The following is a 15486-nucleotide window of genomic DNA, read 5'->3' as shown; positions in this document are numbered from 1 at the left end:
ACAAAACTGGCTGCTATCGTGGCCCACACGCAGAATTGCCAGCTGCGCTCATCCGACAATAGCATAGACATGCGTTTACGGCGTGCAAACTGGCCCGCAAGCGCAAAAAGCAAATAGTGCTTGTACGACGATAGGGCCCCAGGTCTTGATGCTCAGTCAGATCCAACTTTGTGCCTATATCCGATTTTTTTTAACCTTCTGCTTACATCTACTTTTTAAAGTGACCCATATCTGATACCTGCGTAGCACATGCAACAGAGTAGCAGATGCCGGCATTAGAACAAGGAAAAACAAATTGATAAACAGCAAAACAAAACAGCAGAGAGCAGGGCAGTGGTGGCCCAGTGGTGGCCCAATGGTTAGAAGAAACAGGACCGGCAGGATAAATCTGGTTGGGGAAAGTGAAAAAGGCAGCGCTTGCCCCTCCCTCATTACCACCACTGAGGTGCCCTTGAGCAAAGCCCTTAACCCCAACTGCTCCAGTGGAGCTGATCAGTGGCCAGCAGATCAGACTGTGGTTGTACTGGTCAGCTTCCAGGTGTGAATGTGTGCGTGAAGGACAAGCTACCAACGGAGGCGGTCGCATTTCTCCTCGTCTCCCTCTCCTACTCCCTTCCCCTCTCCCCCTCATCCCTCTGCTTCTGCTACCCGGAGCCAATCTTGCATTTGTCTCTTCGAAACTACAAATATGGATTATATGGCTGGTCTCTCAACGAAATCGACAAAATTATTGTGGGGTCCGGGGAACCCCCCCTCTGCCCAGACGGGACCTTCGCCGCGGGATACGGGAAGACAGCAGTCATTGACCCTAGGCTGCACGTCACGATAAACGAGATGAGCGGGGCAGTGAGTACTTGGACTATTGCGATTTCTGATCTGATTCGTAAAAATGGATTACTTCTTGGAGATATCACTGCCGCTGCGCCGAAGTGTTTAAAACCGAGGATCAGGACTGACTCGTGTGAGGAATGTTGTTGATCGCTACACCCACCGGGGAAAACCAAAACAATGGATTTAATCTGGCCCCCCCCCGCCACCTGCTATAGCCGTCAAGGACACTAGCAGCAAAACCCTCCTGAAGCCTTGAGTGCAACCTGCGTCTCCAACATTCACCCCCCCGCCCTGACATCTGACGCCTGAACTTTGGACTAAATAGACTGAGGCCATCTCCACAGCAACGCTGTGTTTAGCTGGAGGAGGCTCAGACCTACACACACACACACTCATGGACCCTAAGGACCCATAGGCCAACACACGGTCACGCACGCACTCCACCCAACCCCTAAACCCCACCCCCCGCCTTCAGCAACTTCCCCCTGCTTTGCAGTCCCCCCCACCCCCCTTCCCTCCCACGACGAACCAAACCGGCGCTGTAATGGCAGCCTCCTTGGTGTCGTGGTGTGGGTTGTCTTTGCTGGTAATCCTGTACATTTACAACAAATGTATCTGTATTGTATAATATTGAAGTGTGCCTTTATTACTTTTCTAATTAGTAATAATGTGATTTCTGAGTTATTTCATTTATATGCTTTGTCCAATCCAAATTGCTGGCGCTGTTCAATGGCGACCCGGTTTTGCTCTCCGACTCTGAGAGCGAACCAAGCAGAATTTCGCTCGTGATACTTGTACCATGAAGTGACAATAAAGTACTGTTATGTTATGTTATGTTATGAATGTGAACAGGGCACTCCTGAAAAAGAGAGCATTGCTCTCAGTGAGACTCCCCCTGTATAAATAAAGGTTTAAAAAAAAAGGGGGGGATATCAGAGGGTTGAAAAGCAGTTGCATGACTCAGTAAGAGTGTCCACAATCAAGCGTTTAAAGGCTGATTTAGTGATGAGATTAACTAGTTTAAGTGCTTTTTGTAGATTGTTCCAGTTGCTGGCAGCGGTGGCACAGAAAGCCAACAGACCGAGAGCAGTATTAGTTTTGGGAGCTTTCAACAGAAAAAGGTGCGCAGAGCGGGTGTTGTAGATAGCAGAGGCTTTTTGCAGCAAGTGACACAGGTAGGGGGGGGACAGACCAAGGAGGGTTTTGTAAAGTAACATGAACCAGTGAATAGTACGACGGATGTGCAGAGAAGGCCAGTTGACAGAGGAATATAAAGTGCAGTGGTGTGTACTGAAAGGAGCATTTGTAGCAAACCGGATAGCAGAGTGATAAAGAACATCAAGCTTCTGAAGTAAGCCCTTGCATGCCGACCTATAGATGACATCACCATAATCAAACATGGGCACAATGGTCATTTGGACAAGAGTTAATTTCGCCGAGAGAGTGAAAGAGGAGCGCATTCTAAACAAGAAACCAATTTTAGATTTGACTTTAGACTGTAGCTTGCTGATGTGGTGTGAAAACAAGAGCTATCTAGCCAGATACCCAGGTACTTGTACACACTGACTTGCTGGAGGATAATCCTGTCAAGGGTGGTGATGTCATGGGTGGGAGAGGGCAGAGAGCCCTTTCTACCAAACCACATAACCTTGGCCTTGGAAGTGTTTAGCAAAAGGTTAAGGGAGGAGAAGGCATTTTGAACCTTAAAGGGATACACCAATTTTTGGGAAGTTTAGCTCATTTGCCACATCCCCCCCACATAACCAAGATACAACATGCCTTACCGGCACTGTCCGCTCAGTTTACAGTGAGCTACAGTCGTGAAGTTAGTAATTATCGCCATAGAATGGAGGCTAATGGTACAGCTATTAAAAATCTGCCAAAACACACATCTCACTGCGCCAAAATACATGTTGTGCTTCGAGTACTCACCACACGATGAAATATGAATCCAAAATGCACATAATTGGTATTTTTGGAAGGAAAAGAGGTACTGTAGCCGGCACTACTTTCCAAACATGGCCGCCGCCGTCTTTTCCTTCCAAAAAGACAGATGCGGATATTATTTTACCGTATTTCTCTCATTGTTGATTTGTCCTGCACCTGGCTTATTGAGCTGACGTGCGCGCCCTACTTTCTTCTTCATGAAACTGTCTGTTTCTATAAACCCAAACTGCCTTTCTGCGGGAATATTTTGCACAAGCGGGTTCCTTGTGAAGCATGAAAGCTAAATAAATAGCCTATCAAATAAACGGGCTGCATCTCAAGAGTTTTTTTTTCTAAAATGAACCTCCAACATTTAAGAAATTGACACAGAATGACTAAGCAAAAGTAAAAGAGATTATTAATTTAATATGTGTTATTTGGAGACAATTGGAGTTTTAAAATAGCATTGTGTTTGGATACAGAATCATCTGTGCATTGGGAGATGACTGTAGCCTGATATTCAGACTGAATCGTCAACTCATAAACTCATTTCCTCTTCTAGTCTGAGATTGCAGTCACTTCAGAGCATTTCTATGAGGGGGCGGGCTTCGGTCTTCCCTAACCAATCACTAAAGACCAAGGTGTCCACGGCAACTGGCCGGCAGGGCAGCTACAGCAGTCTTGCTAGATCGCTGCCTGCTGGAGCTAAATCTCTATGGGCCCCCCCTCGCCTCCCTGCCTAACACACCAGTCTCATGGAATAATGGATTCGGGACCGCAATAAAAGATTAGATGACTTGGAAGTGAGCGAGGATGTAGGACTGAAGTGGTAAGTTCTGAAAATATCTGTCTCATTCCAGCATCGGTTGTACTGCAGTTGTAAAGCGCTAATGTTAGCGCTCACTAATGCTAACTGTTCAAAAGCACACTTATATGATTTGCGAGACCGCGCATGGCATGCGTGTGATCAGGCAGTGATGGGATCTGCACCAATCATACCTGTGCGTGTCGTACCTGGATGAATCGGAACCCATCAATCATCTCATCACCGTCAGTCGTCTGGAATGTTTGGTCTGCACGGATGGTATCAGCATCGCTCCGCTGCTTTGCGACATTGAAATCATACTGTTTAACTTATGATTAAGTTAAATATATCACTCAAAGTTATAGCCTAGTTTCTGGACTCTTTCGTCACTCTTTTTGTTACTGTGTGCGTCCATGAGAACGTGAGTAATAACTTATCATTCTGTTGCTGACTACTGAAGTTGCGGTGGTGGGTTCTATTTTAGCATTGTATTGTATTGTATCGTATTGTGCATGTTGGTTCATTATTTCTCTGTTATATTTTATCTTTATTCATTGATGTCATTCTATTAATGCATAATCCCTGACGATGTTATTTGGGTTTGTTGGCTTTGTGGGTTATTGCTGTGCCGTCGGGTTGTTACAGTAGCCTGTATCATTCATGTTATAACAGCGTGGTGGGCGCGCTGGTGCGGCCATTTAGGGGCCGTCACTCAATTCTTTAGTTCACCCTCTGCCTGCATTATCACAATAGGATGCAGATGAGACTTTCTCAGCTTAGGGGCATGGCCTTTGTTGATAGTCCCTTAAACACATACTAATGCTACTCATCTTGTAGGTTACTGTTTATGGTTATATTGCATTACTATTCCATTGTGCTATTATACTACAGTATAATTGTACATTTATTAGTATATTATTATATTATTATATAATATTGTTTAATGTTTATTCTCACTGCAGATTTAATGTAGCCTATGCATTTCTATGTTCTTTCATTATAGCAAACCACACAAGTGAAACTAACAAGAGAGACCAGTAATAAATGAGTGGCATGTCAATGAGTGTGTGTGTTGACTTGGGTAACTGTTTCATCGACGCCAATGTTCTGATCGGACAACCTGGGGAGAGAGCAGAACCACTATAGAACCAGCAACTGAGGGTTCATTCAAGAGCATTCACTCATCATCAATAGGTCCCAAGTTAGGCATCAGTAAACCTACACCTATTTTATACTAAAGTAGCACAGCTGCCTTTCATAGACAATATGAACAAACAATACCGTTTAGCTGGAATAAGGCACACATTTTCAGAACTTGTAACATTAGTCCAACTTGCTGACTTCTCAAAGTCCTCGTTTTTGTTTGGTCCGTGTAGCCTTTGCTAGGAGACGTGTTTCATACAACTCCTCTGACCCACCTACTAGTCTGAACATTGAGAACTGCGTAATTACTCCAAACTCAAAGGTGAAAAACCTAGGTGTTACCTTTGATCCTACTCTGTCATTCGATGCTCACATTAAGGATATCACTAAAATAGCTTTCTTTCATCTCCGCAATATTTCAAAGATCCGTCCCTTGCTAAATGCAACGGATGCCGAAACCTTAATACACGCCTTTGTTTCATCTAGACTCGACTACTGTAACGTCTTATTCTCTGGCCTTCCACTCTGTAGCACAAATAAATTACAACTCGTGCAAAACGCCGCTGCTAGAATTCTAACTAGAACTAAGAAGTTTGATCATATAACTCCGGTCTTAATCTCCCTCCACTGGCTCCCAATTCAGGCCAGATCAGACTTTAAGGTGCTTCTGTTAACCTATAAATCTTTGCATGGGCTCGCACCTCCGTACTTATCTGAGCTAATTATTCCCTATGTTCCCACGCGCACTCTCCGCTCACAGGACGGTAATTATCTTACCGTCCCTAAAATTAAGAAAAAATCAGCAGGTAGCAGAGCATTTTCTTACCGTGCTCCACATCTCTGGAACCAGCTTCCTCTGTCAGTTAGGGAAGCTGGCTCCATTGAAATCTTCAAAACTAGACTCAAAACCCATTTATTCTCCCAATCATTTGGTTGTGCTTGATAGTTGTGTTTGATGATGTCATTCTCCAGAAATATTTATTAGCTCTTGAGTACATACAATCCTGAATTGCTGAGCGGGCTGTCTCAAGCCAGCAATATCATTATAAACTTATACTTGACCTAATTTAATAATATGGCATCAGTCGACCCAGTAGCTTAGATACAAAATCTAATAGCTGGTGAATAAACCTAGTCCTGAATTGCTGAGCGGGCAATCACAAGCCAGCAGTATCAGTATAAACTTAGACTTGACCTAATTTAGTTTTGTTTGTTGTAGGTCATGATTAACGGTCCGCATCAACAGGGCTGAATCATTGACAGTGGTGTTAGGTGGTACTTAGACCTGAATTAGCAGTATAGTATTAGTCATCCTAAAAAATAAAAATAAATATTTTTCCTAATAAATTTTGTTGTAGGTCATGATTTACGGTCCGCATCAACAGGGCTGAATCATTGACAGTGGTGTTAGGTGGTACTTAGACCTGAATTAGCAGTATAGTATTAGTCATCCTAAAAAAATAATAAAAAAAAAAAAATAAAAAAAAAATCCTAATAAATTTTGTTGTAGGTCATGATTTACGGTCCGCATCAACAGGGCTGAATCATTGACAGTGGTGTTAGGTGGTACTTAGACCTGAATTAGCAGTATAGTATTAGTCATCCTAAAAAATAAAAATAAAAATCCTAATAAATTTTGTTTTGACCTAATTTTATTGTTGTCTATAGAGTTAGTTCCACCTCTGCGCAGATTCCCCCGCTCTCTTCTCTCTCTCCCCCTCAGGTGTCCTTCACTGGCCTGACGTACACCCCCGCCGCTGCAGCCCTAGGTCCGGCCGTCATCGCCCTAGCCACCTGCCGCTACTCCTTCTACTGTCTGACACCCCGGGCTCTTCACCACCACCGACCCCTATCCTCATCATCCTGGTCACCTGCCTGCCTAAGGGAAGGGGGGGGCGCCCCCCCAGCCCCCCTCCCGCCGCCTCATCATCACCTCCAACTCCTATCCTCCCCTCCTCTTAATCATCACCTCCGACTCCTATCCTCCCCTCCCCTCCTCTTAATCCATGTCACCAACGCGGACTCATGGATTCCTCAGATCATCCTCATGGAACTCCCAATCTTGTTACCCTTTTTGTCACCTAGTTAATTAACTAGTATTCTCTAAACCTACGAACACTTAAAGACTGCATTTTCTATTTCTTTTTGGACTCTATTTTTTAGATTTTCAACTCCCTTCCCTGATCTTAGGATAATTTAAAAATTACATTTTTATATCCCTTCTGTTGGACTCTTTTTACATTTTCAATTTTCTGTTCTCTTGTACATTTTATTTCCATATTAAACCATTCACAGAGTTTCATTATCGGAAACTCTGTGCATGGTTTAGCCCGGCATCTCTCGGCCTGTCTCGGAGGGGAGTCCCCAGACGGGGGTCCGCTGCTGTGGCCTGGTGGGTGGGCCCGTCCCCCGCGTGGCCTGCTCTCACGCTCTCAGTCACTATGCTGGTGGCTGGGGGCTGGGGGGGCGGGTCGCGTGGGGGCTGGGTCCGCCTGGGCCGCAGCAATTGGCCCCTAGCACAACGACCTCACAAGGTTCCTCCTCAGCCAAGTCACTGGGGCAATCCATGCGGCGATCCATATGGTGGAAAGGTTTTCTTGCGTTCACTGGAGGTGAGGGGGTGCCGCTGTGTCCCGGCCTGGCCTTCCCTCCCACGCCATATGTGGGCGGGGGCCGGGTCGGGGGGCATCGGTGCTCTTCATCACTGGTCGAGGGCTGCCGGTTGGTTTAGAACAGCTTAGGTAGGCGATAGATTAGCTACAGCCTAAGGCTGACCTGTTAGTGTTCAGGCTAAAATCAGACTAGAGCAGGGTAGGATAGGCCAGATTAGGCTGTAGATTAGCTAGATACTATGTCCCAGTTAGCTCTGGTTAATGCTTAGAGTAGTCAGTTGTCCCCCCTCTCTTTCCCCCTTTCCCCGCTTCTTCCCTTCTTCCCCCTTCTTGTTCTCCTCTCTTTCCATGCTCTTTCCTCCCCCACATCCCACCGCCCCCCCCTCCCTTCTCCTGCTCTCTCCTCATTCTCCCCCCCTCTGCTCCTTCCTCTTCCTCCTCTTCTCCCCTATTTTCCTGAATCCCTGCCACTTCCTGCTCTCCCTTCTCTCACATTCCCCCTGCTCTCCTTCCCCTGCACCCTCCCACCCCTCCTTCTCTGCCTCTCTGTCCTCCCCCCTCTCTCACATTCCCCCTGCTCTCCTCCCCCTGCACCCTCCCACCTCTCCTTCTCTGTCCTCTCCTCCTCCACATTTCCCATTTTCCCCCCACCCTCGCCCTAATCCGGGCCCGTATCCTACTCCCTCCCTCCACCCTAGACCCTACCTCTACTCTCTGTTCTCCCCCCTCTCTCACATTCCCCCTGCTCTTCTTCCCCTGCTCTCCTTCCCCTGCACCTCTACTCTCTGTCCTCCCCCCTCTCTCACATTCCCCCTGCTCTCCTTCCCCTGCACCCTCCCACCTCTCCTTCTCTGTTCTTTCCTCCTCCACATTTCCCATTTTCTCCCCACCCTCGCCCTAATCCGGGCCCGTATCCTACTCCCTCCCTCCACCCTAGACCCTACCTCTACTCTACCTCCCCTGTACCCTCACATTCCCACTGCTCTCCTTCCCCTGCGCCCCCCCACCTCTCCTTCTCTGTTCTCTCCTCCTCTCTGCCCTCTCCTCCCTCTCACATTCCCCCTGCTCTCCCTCCCCTGCACCCTCTCCTTCTCTGTTCTCTCCTCCTCCACATTTCCCATTTCTCCCCACCCTCGCCCTAATCCGGGCCCGTATCCTATTCCCTCCCCTCCCTCAACCCTAGACCCTATCCCTACCCTGGTTCTCCCTCCCCTGCACCCTCATCTCTCCTCCCCTGTTCTCTCCTCCTCCACATTTCCTATTTTCTCCATTTCCTATTTTCTCCTCCCTCCCTCCCTCCACCCTAGACCCTACCTCTACTCTACCTCCCCTGTACCCTTCCACCTCTCCTTCTCTGTTCTCTCCTCCTCTCTGTCCTCTCCCCTCTCTCACATTCCCACTGCTCTCCTTCCCCTGCGCCCTCCCACCTCCCCACATTTCCTATTTTCTCCCCACCTCCCCCCTCTCCTCCCTCCTCCCTCTCCCTCCCTCCTCCACTCTCCTGTTTTCTTCAAATGTTCAAATGTTATCTTTATTCTGTATATTCTTGTTATTGTGTGTTAGCTAGAATCAGCTAGACATACTTTCTGTGAAGCCCTCTGAGACATGCTTGTGAATTAGGGCTATATAAATAAACTTGACTTGACTTGACTACTAGTCACAAGCACAAGCTAACGTAGCTAGCAGTTAGAGCTAGTGCTAGCTACGTTAGCTGTTTGTCACCAACACTTACTGTATGATGGTTTTTGTTGGGTTTGTTTTTGTAACCTTGTTGGGGGGAAAACAGCGACATGTTTTTAAACAGCTAAACAGCCTAATGGCTTCAGGCAATCTCTACTTTGGCCACAGATGTGTCTGTTTCTGTTGTGCATGACTGACAACAGTGTTAACCAATCAGCGCCCGTGATTGGATTTTCAACCGGAGAAAAAACTTTTGCACATGACGATGCCAGACCAAGAACAGCCAAATCCAAAACTGTGGAGTGGGCGTGGCTTCAAAGGTCTGGAGCCAGGCTAAGATGACTGGTGAATTTTGAACAAAATTCGACTTGCGGTGTTTTGAATAAAGCCTTCATATGGTACGGGTGCGTACGGGGTACGGTGGTACGGTGGTGCAGTGGTAAGCGCTGTCGCCTCACAGCTCGAAGGTCCTGGGTTCGATTCCCACCTGGGACGCTGTGGGCGCTGGAGTTGTGACCCCCCCATATCTTCAGTGCCTACTGCCCAGGTGGGCTATCTCGTCGAAAGGGCCTTTCTGTGTGGAGTTTGCATGTTTTCCCCGTACCCCCCAGGGGGTTCCTCCGTACATAACCCCCCACTAAAAAAACATGCAGAAGATCGTCATCCGACCAGTGACGACAACATCTGAAGTTGGTCCAATGATGGTCCAATGAAGGTTTCCCGGGCGCTGGAAAGAAATAGCGACCACTGCTCCTGGCTTGCCCCCTGGAGGAAAGGACAAGCCTGGATAGGTAAAATGCAGAGGACATATTTCACCGGCCCCCGTCAGCATGAGTGTGTGTTGTGGCCGCATGCATGTGTTGTAGTGTGCTGTGTGACAATAAAGACGGGCTGCCGTCTGAATCGTGTCGTGTCGTGGTCAGAACGGGAGCGAGACGCACGCAGTCAGCTAAACATCGGATTACAGCCTCTGGAAATGCGCGAGGATGCACACACATTTTCAATCACGTGCGACTGAGTGAGAGGCAATAACCGATATGTCCGCTTAGATGACAGTTTGGAAGGAAATGTCTGATTCATATCTGATCTATTTCCACATATGAGTAAGGCCTGATCAGACCTGACAATATCCCGATATACGGTATGTGCTTTTTTCCTGCTTACACATATTGGATATGTGCCACATGGGAGCAAAAAATCTGAATTGGGTCACTTGTATCAGGCAGTGTAAATGCGGTCTTTGTGACTGGGGCTCATTAACATTAGCGCTCTCAAACAAAGCATTGCTGATCAACAACTGGAAAAATTGTTTTTGTGTGTCTTGTTTGTCCTGTATCATTCTGTATGCTTGATTGAAATAGTGTTTTTGTGTGTCTTGTTTGTCCTGTATCATTCTGTATGCTTGATTGAAATAGTGTTTTTGTGTGTCTTGTTTGTCCTGTATCATTCTGTATGCTTGATTGAAATAGTGTTTTTGTGTGTCGTGTTTGTCCTGTATCATTCTGTATGGTTGATTGTTGATGAGTTGCACCTATAGCAGCTTAGGATCCTTCTCTGTAAATAAACCCTGTTGTTCACATAAATAAAAAGATAATAATAATAAGGAAAAAAAAGGGCTGATTGCCTGTTTATTGGATGAATGTTGCCACTCATACCAAGTTCTTATCAATTGTGAAATTGTGCATTTTCTAAATTATCGGTAGCCTGTGAATAAAAAGGTTGACAAAGCAAAAAGAAATGTGCAATGGCTTTCCCACTCGGTACTTACTCCCTCCTCTCAGTGAAGATGACATCAATGCTGTCTGCCTCCCTGTCATTCTGGGCTTTCAACTGGGAGGAGAGAGAGGAGAGAGGCTGCTTTCATTATGTGTGGATGGAAAAACTGCAGGAACAGAGTCGATGTGAAGACCATCTCCCTCCCCATCTCCTACAGCTTCTCTGAGGTGCTGGAAGTGGACTGGAACATTGAAAGTTTAGCGTGTCTTTAGCGCTCAGAGTGGCAAGCATTAGAACCTGCTTTCTCTCTATTTGGCACATTTCTTACACGTAATATTTAAAAACAGACGCTCATTCTGTAAAACAGCTTAAATTCCAATTGCAAAATAAAGCATTGTTTACTTTTCTTTACTGTAGTAGAGCGGATAAGCACAATAATCGTGCACTTTTTGAGAAAAGCGTGAAATTTCACACATAGCTAGGGAATAACATAAGATTTATTTTAAGATTGGGAGGGAAGTCAGATTTGACCAAAATTACAAGATGGCTGCCATTTTCCTGCATCTAATGTACTAATGTGCTTATAACAATTGTGCACTTCTTCAAAAAAGCATGAAATTTCTCACATAGTGAGTGAATACCATAAGGTTTATTTTAAGATTGGGAGGGAAGTCAGACTTTCTCAAAAAGTGCACAATTCCTCTATTTTTGGGAGCTAATGCGCTCTACTGCTGTTAAGATTTGTTGTTAGAAGGAGAGCTCCGCACATCTCTTTTTCGGGCAGGTGTTTACTGTCGCTTTTAACTGCTGACAGATAGAAAATTTGTTTTATTCCTCTGTAAGTTTTTAACTATTTTTGCAACTACTCTGTTGTGATGCTTTTAAATGTCTATTTTATCCTCTTCTTTTATTCTCTTATTTTCTTGTGTCGACCATCTTATGTGAAGCACTTTGAATTGCCTCTATCTGATTTTATGCAAACCCAATGCTGTGGCATGTATGGGCAACAGAAGACGCAAGGTACCAGTAGAGGGTATGCTTGGCGTCCAAACTACAGTATAAAGACAAAGCTGTTATGAAATGTCTATTTTATCATCTTTTTTTATTTTCTTATGTCATCCATTTTATGAGAAGCACTTTGAACTGCATCTGTGTATGAAATGTGCTATACAAATAAACTTGACTTGACTATCTTCTATCTATCTATATATATACTGTATGTATGTATGTATGATATATACGGTATATGATTAGGGGTGTCACAATATATCGTCCCACGAAATTTCGCGATAGTAAAACGTCACGATATGTATCGTTGAGATGAAATCTCATATCGCAAAAAAAAAAAAAAAAAAAAAAAAAAAAAATTTTTTTTTTTTTTTTAAATAGACTAAGAAACGTCTTTGTTTGTTGAAGTTCAATGTGTGGAAAGTAGTTCAGTTGAACAAGTCTCTGAAGAGACACATGAGAAGTTATACAGGAGAGAAACCATTCAATTGAGTTTCTGGCAAAACTGTTTACTTGACAGGAAAAACTGAAGATGCATAAAAAATAGATTAAGAAAAGTCTTGTTGTTTGAGTTTGAAGAAAAACTGAAGATGCATAATGAGAATTTATACTGCTGAGAAACCTTTTAGTTCAAAGTAAATCTAAGTGACGGTGTAACTCATTCTATTTCAAGATAAGCCTTATCTCCAATCTCATGATTTTTCTAGTTGTTATTGTAACAACAATTTCCCACAACAGCATGTTTTGTATTTGTGCATTTCAAATTAAATACTACTTTTCCAGTCATATATTGTCATTATTCAAGTTTAAAAAAATATTGTTAAAATCGTATCGTATCGTATCGTTATCGTGAACCCAGTATCGTGATACGTATCGTATCGTGAACTGAGTGTATCGTGACACCCCTATATATGATATATATGATATACCGTATATACTATATATATACATATATATATATATATACATATATATATATATATATATATGTGTGTGTATATAAGGGAGGCAGGGCTCTGTCTGTTTGTTTGTCTGTCCCACTGATGAGTGATGTCAGCCAGGGCGAAGCTGCGCAGCGGGCGAGCAGTGTTTGCTGCGTATGCAGCGTATGCTGTGCAGTGTATGCGAGCTGCAGGGCCGGCGGGCTAAGTCAAATTAAAAGGTAAATGGACTGTATTTATAGAGCGCATTTGATATAGTCTATCGACTATCCAAAGCGCTTTTACATGAATACCTCACATTCACCCATTCACACACCGACGGCGTCTACAGCCATGCAAGGCACTAACTGCTCGTCGGGAGCAGTTGGGGGTTCAGTGTCTTGCTCAAGGACACTTCGACACACTACCGGGAGGAGCCAGTTGCCAGATGCAACGATAGAGCCCATAGACTACATTATGTAAAGTCATTGCAGAAATGTGTTTTTATTGTAAAACTAAATGTGAAGTAGGGCCAATTTATTGGAGCGGACATCACAGTATAGGACATGACAGTAGAACCGCGTTACGCTGTCACTTATCTAAATCACGTTAAATCTGCGAGGGATATATATAGGCCCTGGATGACATATATGTTTCACATAGGGTTGTGTTTTGATTTCGCGATTTTATTTTGTCCAATATTGAAATGTTCCACAATAGAGAGCCGCAGGGATGACGTATTTTTGTAGTCAGAACGCGGAAGTCCCGGACTTCCTGGTTCACTGTTTCTGTCTATGGGATTTTTGAATGGGTTTTTGCCGCGATGCTTCAAATAAGGTCTCTGGGCAAGGCAAGCCTAATCAAACGCGAACCAGAGTTCAGTCGGATAATCTTCACACATGAGGACCACTTTCATGAGTTTTGTAGCGTAAATGCGAGCCCTAGAAGTAAAAAGCTCGAGCTAAGCTAATCCAGAACTACACACTGTCGCATAGGCTTCCACGTCACGTCAGCACTCAACCTGGACTGTTGTTGATGTGTCCACTGATTACCCCGGGCTGAACGGGCTGAACCAGGTGAGGGAAAGAGAATTTCCGTGTTCGTCCTTTGAAGTGATGACGTTATTGACGTATATATCCCCATCGACTCAACAGTGTAGTCTCAGTTAGCCGTTTGCTAGCTAGCCACCCTTTAACGGCACGTAAAAGTTTCAAAAACTCATAAAAGTGGTCCTCGTGTGTGAAGATGATATTACTAAACACTGGTTCGCGTTTGATTAAGCCAGCGTTGCCCAGAGAGATTATTAGAAGCATCGCGCCAAAAACCCATTCAAAACTCCCATAGGCGAAAACAGTGAAGAACCAGGAACGTTAGCATCGATGATTTCCGGACTCGTTCCTGCGGCTCTCTATTGCAATTGTGTTAAGAGAAACATTATTTGGATCTACCACTTACCCTATTTAAGCTGATTTGGTTGCTATTTCTTCTCAAACGGATTCGCCTCAATGCGCCTCAATGCATACTGGGAGATTTCACATCTGTGGCTTTGTTTAGTTTAGTTTAGTTTATTAGGATCCCCATTAGCCATTGCACAAGGCAACAGCTACTCTTCCTGGGGTCCACAGTCAAAACAAACAATACAGATACATTACAAATATGCAAAGTAAAAGACAAAACACATTTTAAAATCATAAATTTAAGACAAACAAGAGAAAACAAACAAAAACTCACTCAACCTGGTTCTCAATACAGCATATGTCCATCCAAATAACCATGTAACCTCCATCACAATATTCCTAAAATACTATACAATATATACAGGCATATAATACTATAATATAATACATCTACCTATAGCCTAACTAATACATTACTATCCGTTTAACAATCATTATCTATTATCTGTCCACCCATAGTACATCCTTATGTTATATAACGTCTAACTATATTACTACATTAATTACTATCACCTCTATACGATATCTAGGTGTATAATCACTATTTCTAATACCAGTTCCATTCATTGCGTATAATTAACTAGTTATGAAATTATAAAATGTACTTTTAGCTTCTTTTTAAGTCTATATCTACTTTCTATATTTATAATTGTAGGAGGTAGAGCATTCCATTCAGACATGGCTCGGTACATGACAGATTTTTTCATTGCATTTGTTCTAGGCCTAGGTAACGTGAAATGCTCCCTCGCAACCTGTCTGGTAGTGCGGGTATGTCTGTCACATGTATATTGAATATGATTATATAAACATTCTGGTTCCTTGCTACCACAGATCTTTCTGAAAAACAAAATTAGACTCACAAGCAGTCTTTGTTCCACCATCAGCCATGCTAGTTTTTTATGCATTAGCACTGCACTTGACCTGTAATTACATTTAAGTGCAATACGAGCTGCTTTGTTTTGACCAATTTGTAGTTTCCTTAGATCCTTTTTTGATGCACTGGACCATACAGCAGGACAGTAGTCAAGATGACACAAGACCAGTGCTTGTATAACCTGGACCACTGAATCAGATGTTAAATACTCAGCAGATCTTCTGATTAATGCTAACCCCTTCCCCATTTTCTTAGTTATGTGATCAATATGTGATGACCATGAAAGATGACTGTCCAATGTTACTCCCAGTAGCTTTGTTTCACTGACCTGTTCAATTTCTGTTCCATTCAGTATTAGATTTAACTTTGGATTAGATTGCAGCACACTCTGCGAACCAAATATTATGCATTTTGTCTTTGAACTATTTAACACCATTCTATTATCAGTTATCCATTTTAAGACCAACAGAATCTCTTTGTTGAGAGCCTCTGACAGATCCTCCACTGACTCAGA

The 15486-nt window shown here is 44.0% G+C and overlaps 1 protein-coding gene across 1 annotated transcript in view; it reads right to left on the bottom strand.

Moving 5' to 3' along the window:
* ift74 (intraflagellar transport 74) overlaps positions 1–15486 on the bottom strand; it is a 114743-nt gene that overhangs the window by 53743 nt on the left and 45514 nt on the right. The window contains exon 8 of the mRNA XM_083657613.1: positions 10766–10827. Within this exon, the coding sequence (XP_083513739.1) occupies positions 10766–10827 (62 nt within the window). The remainder of the gene's footprint in view (positions 1–10765; positions 10828–15486) is intronic.

This window comes from Poromitra crassiceps (assembly GCF_964638095.1).
Source record: "Poromitra crassiceps genome assembly, chromosome: 2".
Lineage (NCBI taxonomy): Eukaryota > Metazoa > Chordata > Actinopteri > Beryciformes > Melamphaidae > Poromitra > Poromitra crassiceps.
The sequence above is the reverse complement of the archived record's forward strand: the minus strand, read 5'-3'. Positions and strand labels throughout refer to the sequence as shown.